Here is a 13894-nt window from a genome sequence, read left to right on the forward strand (position 1 = left end):
ACAACTCTCCCCTGCCCTCTGAAGCTGGGCTTCTGCACAGAAACAACTCATATTTTTAGGATGAAGAAGAGCCTGCAGGGCTTGGTAGGACATTCTTCTACCAAGAGAGTCCTTGTCTCTGCTTTTGTCCATACCTTTTTTTTATGTTGTTGTTCTTTTATAATAGTAAAATGCAATGGGAGTTATGAGAAGGGGACAAGCATCTGGATAACCATGGAATAAATGAGTGATGAGTTTGCCTACATTTCCTTTAAATCAGGGGAGTCTCTGCAACAGTGGTATAGCCTCAGCTGCGTGTCAGATACTACTGGGGTAGGCTGCCACCATGCCTCAGGACAGACTAGTGCCACTGCTCTGACTAATTTCTTGCCCCTGATAAGGCTTGATTTATAAAGCTGCACATTTACTTTACTATCTGTGCTATAGTCTTATATATCCCTACATATAACTTAGGATATAATGTTTGAGCTAGAAATATCAAAGGAAATGTACAAAGCTAACTAACACACATTTCAAAAGATTATTTCCACGCTATCCACATTTTTAGCCTGTATAGTTAGATAAAATAATTAATATGAATTACTAGCCATGGCTGACACATTTCTTCTAACCTTATGCTTACTTAAAAAGACAATTTTGTAATTTTACAAAAAAAGCATCTCAGTGGTTCTAAAGGGTATTTAACACCTGTCTTAACAGTTTATTCAATTAGATTGTTACATTAAATAATTCATTTGTAGCATTAACCAGTAAATTTTATAAAATTATTTAAGTGATCAATAACTTATCATACTAAGATATAACAAAAGCACAGTATCTTTCTTTTTTCTTCAATACTTTTCCCTGTTTGTGCTGATGTCTATATGTGTATTTGAAAAGAGGAATGTATGTTAAAAATATTTGCATGTATTAAAATTAATCTCTTTTACCACTCTTTTTTTCCCTCTGAAATAAAACTGTCTTAAGCAGACATTTATTATTTTCTTTGAAATGTCTATAATTTACCCAACAATGTTAGAATGGGAGGAACCTTTCTACAGAACTCTGTCAGAACATTTTGAAATTAGAAGAAAAAAGGTTGAGCACCTCTGCATGTATTTTTATGGATCATAAAGGAAGATATCACCCAGAACTCAATGAGCTGTGAAATATTCTAAATTATACTTTTGACAATACCTGGCTGCAGTGAGTTCCACAAAGCTGTGTGATAACATTGGTGGTGCATTGTGCAAAATACTGTTTTTTCTATATTGCATAATGGGTGTCAGGCAGACTGGTACTTGGTTCTTCCAGCCAGGTTAGGGAAAATGAGCCCATCATGCTTTGCAAGGAATGTAATGTAGAGCTGTGAATCAGACTGAGCACACAACATTGTTTCCAGCTCCTGATGAAGGAGAAGAAGTTGAATGCCATGGGTGTGTTTTGTGCTCAACATGGCCCACTGCTGTATGCTTAAGTGTTTGCCAATTTCTCCTCATATTTTTAAAGATTACAGAATCTGGTTTTATTTTTGTCGATTTCTTACCATATTCTTCACTTCTTTTCATAAATTTCTCTACCTTTTTGTAGAGATGATTTTCAAAGAAATAAAAGGTTAGCATGTATCATTCTTTGGTAAGAAGTCATAACACTTTTTTTTTCATGTATTTTCTGTTTTTCCTTGCAACCATCTCAAATCAGAACAATTTCAAAAAAGCAGTTCTGGATAACTCCTGCCAAGCCCATCATCTATGAAAAGTCAGAAATGTGACAATTAACATCCACAAGAAAAATTTTATTTTATGTAATTTATTCTGTTTTAAGTATTGGAGCAGTGATGAGAATAAATGTTTAACTGAAGCCCTTATTTTGGTTATTGGTATGGAATTGCCAAACCAGCCAATTAATTTTGTGCTATTTTCTGTCCCACTTTCACTTGCTATCATACAATTTTTAAAAAGACTGAAAACAATGTGTCAGCTGATTCTTCATTCTTTGGGACTTTAAATGTGATATTTGAAAAGATTAACTTTTTCCTATAAGAGAGCCTATTACTTTCTGAGCTTGCATCCAGTTTAAAAGGAAATATTGTCTCCATTACAGCTAGCAATATTCATAACAATATGGACATTGTCAAATGCTTTAATTATATTTAATAATACTTAAACCTCAGTTACTTTCATATGTGTTTTATTTGTGTCTGTAAAAATCTGTCGAGCTGCATAAGCTTGTAAAAATCTTTGCAAAGTGAAACTTCCATTTTCTTCAATAGCCCCACTTCACCAGCAGATACCAATATTTAGGTTTCTAAGCACAATGCAATTTAAATAATTGCTGAATACACAGGACCTTCACCCATCACCTTCTAATGTCTTTTAAGGACCTGGTCAGGGAGACAAACTTCTCATTACAACAAGGGAGTCAAAATTCTTTGTAGTTTTTTTCATTGCACGATAAGCTAATCCTTGTTTCCAATATACCTCAACTTTTTATCTAAAATAAAAAGTGACAAGCATTTATTTATAATAACAAGAACAAACAGAGCAACCTTCTTGTAGTGCAAGATTTTATAACTGCAGAATCCATATATTCAGCCCTTTGATTTTAAAATTATGCCACTACAGTGGTGTTGCACAGTCATTATCTTCTACTTATAAAACACAGGCAGGCATTTTGACCAGTTCTCTGTGGTTAAAAATGTAAAATTCTAATATATCCTGTTGTGTAATAAGTATGTTTGGAAAGAGTCACAAGTATTTGAATGATGTATGGAAAAATGAAATTTTCCAGTGCTGTTGGATCTATTCTCGTAATCAAAGAGCAGCTTTTCACACTTTTTCCACTGTTCACTCCATTCCATGTGTGGATAAAAGCCACACTTACTCCTCTGCAGTAGGTATAAAAAAGAGCCAAAATACACTGATATTAAACACTAAAGCAGAGATTAACTGGAACTCATTACTCCTTCCTTTTTAGTATTTTGTAAATAATTCTATATTTCATGCTAAAATGCACAGCCATTCAGGACAGTTATATTTTCTAATGGAAAACCACCCTGCAGTTTCTAGGTTACCAGATGAAAACTAGCACATGTGGCAGGTGAGCTGAGTAGAGGTTTATATGCTACAGGCTGATGTTCTTTGTCTGTTCTAGAGATCAAATATCTCAAAAAACCCTACTCCTCATAATATTGCCTTTTAGACTGGAAAGCTGAGCAAGCATGAAGTTAATTCCTTTTCTGATAAATGCAGTACATAGATATGATTAACGATTGACCTTTTTTCTCTTTGCCGTAAGCAGGTAAGGGTCATCACAGATTGCCTGCACTTTAGCAACTTCTAAATAAATGGGTGCCTGAAGGCTGTATTTTGTACTTAAATTATTGCTATAGAGAGCGCTTTAAAACACTTTTGCCCTCAGACACTCAATTTCAACCCCTCTTCCAGCAAAGTCTTATTAACTTAGAACAAAACTTGATTATAGTTTTCTGCATCCCAACAGGATTTCTATACATGTGTTGTGGAATGAAGTATTTTCCCGAAATGTCATGGTAGACTTTTGACAAAACAAAAAGAGAGCAGCTATTGTCAATTTCTCAACACACTCCTTTGGTTTGTCAATACATTTTCAAGTTTTACTTGTAGCTTTTGTGGAACCAAAAAAGAAGAAAACAAACACAGCAAAACCTCCCAAAGACAGAACTTGATACATGTGACCATGTGTCTGCCACAAAAAGTAATGTCTGAATATTTACTCAGTAAAACAGCAAAGCCCCTGCTACAGGAGATTCTCCTTTTTCTTTTACATGGGCAGATGAAATTGTTTCAAAGGAGTGTACTCACAGACAGTTTAAACTATAATGACATGTGGCTGTTTAAAAAATGGGACTATTCAAGTTCCTTAGCACCATTTGATGATTTATTAGCAGTCTCTTTCAATTTCACCTTTTCTGCACCAAGTGACTTCAAAATCAAAAGTACCAGCATGCATCAATCTATAATATTCACAGTAAAGATATATTAGTAACTATATTTAGTAATGCCATGTGTTATTGGTTCATAGGGGTGAATATATTGTTATCAAAGGGTGATTTCAAAAAAATGTAAATCACGGTTACAGTTATATATTCATATCACATCCTCTGAAACAGAAATAAAAGCAGAAGCTTTATTTTATTTCTTTTATTTTATCATGTACTAATGCTGTTCCATTTGTACCAGCTGTACCTGGTTACCACTGAAGACATTTTGTTGCCCTCCATCCCTTCACAGCTCATTAGCTGAAAACAGAGAGCAACTCTTGGGTCAGGAGTAGTCTGTGTGCCTTGCACAGCAGGAAAGCTGAGACTGGAACAGGGTCCCATGGGGTCCCTGGGTCTATTAAAAGGCCACTGTAGTCTCTAGGCAGGCAGCTCTACCATGTGTTCCAAAAGAGAGTTTTCCTTCTGGTGGAAGCACTAGGAGCTGTACAAAGTAGTCTCAGTGGCCATCACTTAGGTTATCAACAGGCATGTGCCAGGAATTAAAGCAATTCCATGAAAACAGAATTTTCTGGCAAACTGCTGTCACAATGTCTGCCTGGTTCTCATGGAGCTTTTCTGAGGAACATTTGTGGAAGCTGTATGAATACATCAGTGATAGAGTGATATCATCTGCTGTTCTAGAGTGGCACTAATGGCAGCATCCTCTGGCTCCTGAATACTTTTGTGCTTCAGGTTACCAGTTGTCTTAGACTGGGTTACAGTACATCATAAATTTGCATTCTCATTTTCAAGTTCTAGTGTGCTTGTGTTTGGTCTCTACAAGGAATAGGTTCCCAACAGGTCAGATTTGCTACAGATTGGTTTTGTTCTGCAGCTTTGTTAAATTTTCTGTGTGTTGCATGAGACCTCACATGTATTTTATAAATGTATGAGTTGAGAGGATGGTTGCATTATGCAATGAAAGTAAAATATTTAGTAAAACCGCTATATATGGCCATATATATAACCAAAACTGCTATAATGCCCTCTTCTCTCCCTTTTTTTGTGTGTTTTCTTTGAAAATAGCATCTAAATTTTCATTAAATTGACAATACTCAGGTACTGCATAGGAAGACAAAGCCACAGACAGCAACTGTTCCCCAGAAAATGAAAAGAGAACTTTATATTGACTTTATGATTTTTATAGAAATACTAGTTGAAATACTATGTTTAAGTACTTCTAGTTGAAGTACTAGGTTGAGGATTTAGATAGGTTATTAAGGTATATGGACACTGGAACTATAAAGCAGTTATGATATTCTCCTGTTTTGCCTTTTCCCCACTTTTGGGCTATGCAGAATATGTAATTATTAAATGACTGGTATTTAAGTCGCTGAGGAAGAAAGTTACTTGGACACAGCATTGAAAACTGTAGAACATATTGAAAACTTAATCTAAGGAGTTTCGAAGAAAATATATATGATTTTAGGGCAAGTGAAAGAATCCCAGTTGCAAATGAATAAAAATAACTGACCATTTCCCCAAAAGGCAAATATTTGGCAAAGCTGCACTGAGTTACAGAATTACACCATTATCGTTTTGTATCACATTTCACATTTAAAGTTTGCAAATTGGAAATTTTCTCTAAGCAAAATGTCAACTGAATCTTTTTCTTAAATGAAAGCGTGAATGAAGCTTCCTTGATGGGTACAGCTCTGAGAGGACCCTAGGTACAGTGCCCTGACAGCGTGGGAGAGCAGTTTTTCATTTTAGCTCATCAGAATACTCTCTGCAGGGAGCCATTCTATTCCTGAGTATGGCAGCACTGTGAGATGGAAAAGAGGTAGTGAATGAGACAAGGAAAAACAGAAAAAATAAATAAAGGTGATTGTGGTGGGGTAGAACTGTTTCATTCAAGTGGATCACAAAGCTTTTTTATTCAGCAGCCGTTCACTGAAAGCTGTAAGTCTGCAAGGTCTCTTAGCCGGAAAATGGTTGGAGAAAAGCTGACCATACTGTATCAGTAAATGTTTAATCAAAAGCAGAAGTTTCTTCCATACCTCTTAATACATATATATATATAATGTGCATATATAAAACAACCCAACAGCAATTTTTCCGTTAAATTATAGTACATAAAACCGATTGTTTCATTGGGAAAGCGTTTATGTGTCTGCTCCTTGATACATTTCCTCAACCTGTCCTGAGAAACAACCAATGAACTGAATCCCTCTGGTAATCATGGCAATAATTTCACACTGGGAACAGAACACAAGGCTCCTCAGATCATACAAGAGGGCAAATTTTTCTCCTCACAATTTCAAACATTTCAGGGCATCACAAAGGGTACATAAATATTTGATAACAGGTACAAAAATGTAAATGTTCAGGATAGATAAAATTCATTCCCCACCTACAGGTATGCCTTCCAACTTATTCCCTCATTACTGATTACAAACATCTACTACAGTTCGTTTTTTAAAGACGTCTTCCAAAGACAGAAAATTTCCATTGGGAGGTACTCATCCTCCTTTTGAGAGTAAACAGATGCTTGACACATGATCATACAAGATACAATGTGCATCTAGAACAGAAATCTGAGAAGGAAACACAGAAAATCAAAGTAACGCTGACCAGAAAGACAAGACCAGAGCTCAGCTCTACCATGTCTGGCCCAGCTGTGGCACGGGCAGTTGCCAGCTGGGCAAGTGGCCCGCTTTTTTAGTTTGAAGGATAGTTTTCCCACTTTTTAAAGTTAGGCTTGCAGGCATGGTTACCTAAATAATTTGCAAACAAGATGACTTTGCAGCAGTTCTGAGGACTAGACTGTGCTGCTGATAGGGATGTTCACAGCTCTTAGGGGCATGGTGAAAATTGCATGTGTAAGGGATGAATTTGTGCCCTAGGAATTTAAGATTAGAGCTGGACCAGGCAATAACCTTACCTTGATGCACCAAACCCTGTTCCCAACAAAACATATCAGCCTGCTGCTCCAGTATTTGTTGGTGTCTGGCTCAAAAAACACCCAACCACCCTCTAGGGCAGTGGGTGAACCTGCTCGGATCTGGAGGTGACCCTCACAGCACTGATGCCACATCTTGAGTAGGTGACATTTCAGTGCCTCCAGCGGGAATTGTAGGCTGTGGCAAGGACCTACAGAGGTTGTGGGTGAAGACAGGCTATCCTGCTGGTGGGGGTGGGAAGGAAGGCCCCAGTGTCAAACGCGCCATTGCAATGGAGCCCCAGAAGGGACCTTCTCCGGTCATGCAGAAACCTTCACACCAACCAACACAGTTTCATTTGTTTCCACCACTTTCTTACAACACAGACGTGTCCCCCTTCCTCCCTCCCCCCAACCCCCCAACCCCCTCCATTCTGAACATATCGACAAAAGGAACGGCAAAATAAATAAATAAAGACTTAGCCTCTGCTTCGGGGAAGCCGCCTCTCCAGGTTCCCGCATCGGCGGCGCCCCGGCTGGAGCTGGTCGGCATCAGTTTTCACGGCAAATGGTGGGTGCAGAGGGGGCCAGCGGCTCCCCGGCGCTGGCAGGAGGCTCCAGGCTCAGCTGTCCATGTCCAGCCCCCGGCTGTCATTGCACCAGCCCCGAGCCGTAGCTGAAGGAGTAGCTGCTGGCCAGCGACAGCGGCTGCTGGTGCTCCTCGCCCTGCTCCGATGGGTAGCTGGGAAATGTCTGCGCCCGGGACACCTTCGCTGAGCCGAGGTTGTGACCTGGAGCAGGGAGACATGAACACACAGGTTGTAGGTGGGCTTGGAAGATTTTCACCACGGACACAGACTCCAGTGGGTTAACTTCCTACCGTCCGACAGTGCCAGGGTGCCTGGAGAGCAGAGTTGCTTCCTTGGGCCCGTCTGGGGCTGCAGAAGAGGGTATTCCCTGTGGCTGGGGGTGCAAGTGGCTGACAGATTCCCAGCCAAGGCAAAAGGCCCCAGACCCAACTCAGATATAATTTAGGGTCACAATTATTTTTCAAAATTTCAGTGTCGTATTTGTGTATTTTCTACTTAACCAGTCTTAGGTATGTCAGTTATGTCTCAGAAAAAACTAGTGCACATCTTTTTTACCTGAAGCACTGCCCATGAAGGTAATGCCAGGGGTTTCAAAGGGATTAGTTCCACAAATCCCACTTCATTTGCTTACTGTCCTTTGAACATGATGCCAGTTTGTCAGGTAAGCACAGCACCACTGTAATTCCAAAAGGAACTGGTAGTGGGATATCGTGCACATGGCAGAATAATGGTTGGGAGTAGGATGTGCCAGGATGTGCACTTTTTCAGATGGGCTTGTGAATTTCATATAACCTTTGCTTTAATTAGAAAGATGGGAAACCACATGTGAAAAGCCAGTGATGAAACTCAGGTAACCCTGGTGACCCAATTTTATAACCTGATAGTTTTCCTACCTCATATTTCCTTTAGCTCCCCCTGAACATGAGACTATCAGACCAATGCTGGGACCAAGAGGGAAAAAAAATCCAACTAAATGAAAAATAGAATAGAAGGTACATCTTAGTGACACTGAAGACAATAAAACCAGAATCTGAATTCCCAGTGGCATGTTAATGATCATAAAATCAGTTTCACAGCACAAGAAAGCAAAGCAGGATGAATTTTTTATGTGTATTTCTACTCTTCATTCATGGGGTTAAATTGACATTGACTACCAAAACTTGACTGAGATGAAAGGTTTAAATGCTTTGTGCTTCAAGAAGCTTTTGCATCAAACTGAACTAAATTTTATGGTGACTGTGAGGTCTGAGCTGCACAGTAGCTGATAATGTTTGTGAATAGTCTTAAAGGTTTTATTGCTTTAACCAACTTTTAACCATGATATTATATAAGGACTTTATTAGTTTTTTACTTTTATTTGAGATTACATCACAATTACTGTCACTTTATTTCTTAATCTAATGCAAACCTAAACATGAGAAGATGAATGATTTTAGATTTTAATTTTGTGTTCCAAATCTGCTGCATTTCCTTCTCAGGATGTAAAATCTTGCTTTCCCTATACACAGAAGCAGAATTATATGTCTTTTAAATGCCATAAGGAACTGCTAAAGTAGGCACATGATTTCCATGTAAAATTTGTCTCTTTCCTACTAATAAAGATAAATAAAACATGTCAAGGTATAACTTTCCTTCATTTTCGTCATGTATTTTATCCAAAGAGTATAAAACAATCCCTGTGACAATGAGCAAGAGTAAAGAGACTTACTAACCACAGAGTTCCCTAAACTCAGACCTATTTGCATCATCTGCTGTACCTTGTATAATTAATTTAAAATCCACTTTTGTAGAATAGTGGAGCTTTAATACAGTGATGAAGAGTGCCCCTAATATACAAATTTCTAACTTCTAGCTAAGGAATTTAGGCAGTGTCCTAGAATGTAGAAGATGAATTTGAACCTATTATAGTTAAAAAGGAAATGAAATTCAGGTCTTTCATTTCCAAAAGCCAACACATCCCTTGCGGTTCTTTGAAGGAAAAATTGTAGATGCTAAATGTCGCAACAGGGCTAGTTTTTGCCATTCTGTAGCCAAAGAGTTTAAGGAGAGTTCTTCTCTCCTAACTGCTAGGATATGTAGTGAAATAGAAGAGAGATAGACAGATTGAAAAGATTAAGGTACACTTAGCAGAGCCAAGAGGTCTAAGATGTCTGGTTGAGGTTCAAGCTGAACAGTATGACATCAATCTATGAAAATAATAACAAAAAGAGTAGAGGACATTGGTTCAAATGAAATGGGAGAGCTATGGGTAATAGAAAAGTTACAAGTTTGTAAAGAATGGATCTAGGCAATATACTTATTTTCAACTTATATATTTTTTTTAAAAACTAATTAACTATGTTAATATACTTCAATAAATGAATAAGAAAATGATGGTGGCAAAATAATAAAAGAGTCCAAAAGATTCCAAGTTGACTAAAGACTGTTAAGTAGTAAATTTTCAAAATTTAGGGCACTTTTCAGCTTTTTGTTAAAATTCAGCATATTGCATACTGGAAATGCTGTACTACAATAGATCCTTTTATTTTCTTTCCTAAATATTATTTTATGATTCATACAACTCATCAGTCTTATGGAGGCCTAGGTACTGCAGTGTCTCCAAAGTTGCACATTATGTCAGCAGTGAAGATTTTGAAACTAAAGATACAGGTAAAGTTTTTGCAGTTAAGGATTAAAGTTCGGCAGCCTTCTAAGTTTCCTGCTTCAGTCACATTTGGGCCTTAATAGGTTAATAGAGAAGAAGAATAAGAATACTGTTTGTGGATTTTGCAGTTCTTTGTTACCACAGCTGCTTTTAAGAACACAAAACTAACTCTTCCTACAATTCTTCTGAAGTCAGCACAAGATGAATTTGATTCACACAGATTTCATGACCTGAAGACACCAATGGAGCTGGGGGAGGTTTTTTCCCCCATGGCTTACAGAGGAAAAGTTGCTTTTTTTTTCTGTTCCAGGACAGGACCTTGGAAACATAAGTATTATTCAGCCTGCTTCATCCTTTATTCAAATTTACTCTCAGGATTATAGAATGCAATGAAGCTGCAGTCCAAAGCAATTAGGTATGAATGATCCATCAAGAAAATTTAATGTAACCCAGTAAATGACATTAAATTAGATTTTTCCTGATCTTAATTATGTTGGAAGCAGAGGAAGTATACGCAAGGATCTTATTTCATGGCATGGTGCTTATTTATAACAATTCTTTAGAGGAAAAACCCAATGGTTTCCTAGTAACAGCAGTGACTGATGTACATATAAGTAGATCGATCACAACTTCTGAGAAAAAACTTGCAGTACTAAGCTAAATGAAAAGGAAAAAAAGAGAGAAGAGATCCAGGGATAAGCTTTAAAAGCTCCCTTACTGCTGCTTATTGGGAGATGTTTCTGTTTTAGATTCAGAATTCAAATTCTTAACCAGAAGGCAAGTGCCAACAATTTTTCTTTTCTAAATGAAATAAAGGTCACTCTTTTATTTTCAAATACAAGAATTCAAGCGATTCTCATCTGATGTTCATTGGTTAGACCACTCATCTCTGATGTACAAATCCTGTGTTAAAATTCCCCTCTGCCTGCGGGTAAGGTTCAACATTACACTTTCTGTGGAAAATCAGCTGAAAACGCTCCCTTTCTGCTCTGTACTGACACTGCTGCTCACTGTCCCTCAGCTGAGCCATTGAGACTGCAAAGCTGCTTTGTAGACGGAAGCACTTCGGTCATCTGGTTTGCAAGAGCCCTACAAATCTCTGTGCTGGCAAAGCTGAGGAGCAGGAACAAGCAGCCAAGGGGAAGAGATGGCAGGTTTTTTCTCAGGCTGGTTTCCCTGCCAGATGGTTTGTTTGGCAAATGATGACCTGTGAGCAATGTGCCCCCAAACGCGGGTGAGCGCCATCGCCACCAGACTACTCACAGCTCTGATGCAGGAGCACTTTTCAAACCCTGTGACTAAGCTTTTCCCATCCAAGATCTAATATAAGTTTATGTTTCTGCAGTACAGTGATTAAAAATTAATAGAACCAGAGGCTCTTGTGTTTTAGCTTCTGTTGCAGGCCTTTAATTACTTTATATGAGATAGCCATTAGGTAACAATAAAGACATTTGCAGCTGCATAGCAAGCTATCATCTGGGATTTCTTAACCTCTGAACAGATGACTTTACAAACAAAAGGATGTACTTCTAATGCATTCCTATTTTTCTGGGTAAGAATAATAAATTTATTTTTGAAAATAAAATTTGATATTTCCATTTCCAAGACTATGAGCACAAAATTGAACTCATTAAATTAAAGCCAATTGGATATCTTTATTAGTATTGTGTTTTGTATTTGGGAGTCTCTGAGACTTTACGATTCCAAGAGTTCTGCAATTGTTATAGATGTTTCTATAAATGCTACAGAAAAACTTGTGCTCAAAAAATTTCTATTAATCAATCAGTGCAAGCTAAGAATAAAAAAAGTGAATCAATTGCTCCATTGTAAACCAGTTGTTTCTTTTTAGAAATATTAATCGGAAAATTCTGTTGTTCACAATAAACAGAACCGTCAGGGAAGCAGGGAAACAGAGATGACGAGATTTTATCATTGCACAACAGGATAGTGCAAGAAGGTGGAAAAAACCCAATTAGCTAACAGATGTTTCAAGAATGAAACATTAGTAAGAAGGAGTTAGCTCTGTGTTGTTTCCTCACACAATTCTCACTGGACTAAATGCAACTCTTGAGCCAGAAAAGTTCCCAGAACTAGTACCAGTCTTTAATTTAGATGTGCATTCTCCAAGGACTTTCCCAATAGCAGTGAAAGCCCCTATTTATACCAGAGGAGGCCCAGAGATTGAACTAAGGATATCATTTGAATGGGGAAGATTGTCTCAAAGGGCTTCAACCTCTGATATTCTTTGCAGCATTTTTGTTAGGACACAGGACAGAGTGGGAAAGGCACTGCAGCTATGCACAGAAATCCCACTAGGGAAAATTAAACTCTTACTGAAAAGAATTAAATTTTTATGCTGCTTATTTCAGATGGAAGCTTTTATCCTCTAAGAGCTTTTGTTTCAAAGAAACAGACTTCGTATTTTATTCTGGATAAAGAAAAAAAATTTCTCCAAAAAACCCCCCTACTTCAGTCTCAAATCAGTTAAGTGGCTATTATTGCATCAAAAAGGATACTTTCATTTAAGGCAGAAAATAAATGATTGCTGCTATCCTATATATAAATTGATACTGGTTAAAATTCTGCCAAGTCTCTCTATTGAATATACAGTGTCTTGTATTGAGCTACTGATGACAAAGCAGCTTTTCCTTTTCTGCTGTTAGATGATTGGAATAACTAAAGCAAAGTTTCATAGCAGGACAAACTGCTACAAAGCAAAACATTTATTTTGCAGTAATGATGCAGTTGGATTGGAAGGGCATTAATTGGTACAGCAATTATTATGCTGTCACTCACAAAAAGATGCAATGGAAGGCAGCAGATGGAAACTGAAAAACAACATAAACTACATTACAGCATATTGATTTCCATAGACTTATTGAAAGTGAAACTGTGGGCCTGTTTCAGTTCCAAATAAAGAAAAACAAATTTTCCTTTGAATTTAACTGCAGTTGGAATAAAAACTCCAGGGAACACAGCTGGGCTCCAACTTTCATGTATTCTAAAATAATTTTGGATTTAATTCCATCAGATACATATATCTTTCTGAAGGGAGAAAGAATATCAAAAACCTAATTTTTGGGACAGATTTTTAGGAAAATGGTTTAGTTTGTTTAATATAAATACTTTTGAATAAAACTAATTTAAATTGAGAATAAAATACGTAGGAAATATATGAAGAGAATGAATGACAAACTCTTACCCTCCCCCCTTTCAAAATATTTATTTTCCATTCTTAATTGAAAAATAGTTTCATTTTCCTCAGAATTTGAAATAAAAATAGTAACTTTTAAACTGAACAGCATCAAGATTAGTAAGTACCTGAGTAGATACAGATTTGTTACAGAGCCATATCACTTTCCAGAATTGGAAGACTATTATGTAACTTAAAAGTCTTAGGCATTGTCATCAAGTCCTCCTCTAGAAAAGAAGGAGCTTTACTTATGCATGCAGAAGAGACTGCAGGAATGCCAGTTTAAGACCAGTACATTTACAATATGCTGATTTTCAACATTCCAATTTTGGCACAATAATGCTGGAGTTTTGTGAAGACTATGTCTACATGTCAATATTTTGAAACACAGAAAAATTGTTTCAATACCTACAATGTGAATTGCTTGTAAATATTATGCACAGGAAAAACAAACATTATTTCATCTATATCCCTAGCTAAAATAGCAGCTATTTAAAAGCAGTATCTTGAAAGGTGTAATTAAAGCCGGTGTATTGACTGAAGGCCAGGTTGGCTTAATTGCTGCTGTGTTTTTCTGGGAAGTGTT

At 37.3% G+C, this 13894-nt stretch overlaps 1 protein-coding gene across 1 annotated transcript in view; it reads right to left on the reverse strand.

Annotated features, from left to right (window-relative positions):
- Nucleotides 1–7320: 7320 nt before the first annotated feature.
- The window catches only part of DOK6 (docking protein 6), a 238449-nt gene continuing 231875 nt past the window's right edge, over nucleotides 7321–13894 (reverse strand). Inside the window, exon 8 of the mRNA XM_030971505.1 lies at nucleotides 7321–7672. Within this exon, the coding sequence (XP_030827365.1) occupies nucleotides 7533–7672 (140 nt within the window). The 3' untranslated portion in view covers nucleotides 7321–7532. The remainder of the gene's footprint in view (nucleotides 7673–13894) is intronic.

The sequence above is a fragment of the Camarhynchus parvulus genome, chromosome 2 (genome assembly GCF_901933205.1).
Source record: "Camarhynchus parvulus chromosome 2, STF_HiC, whole genome shotgun sequence".
In the NCBI taxonomy this organism is placed as follows: Eukaryota; Metazoa; Chordata; class Aves; order Passeriformes; family Thraupidae; genus Camarhynchus; species Camarhynchus parvulus.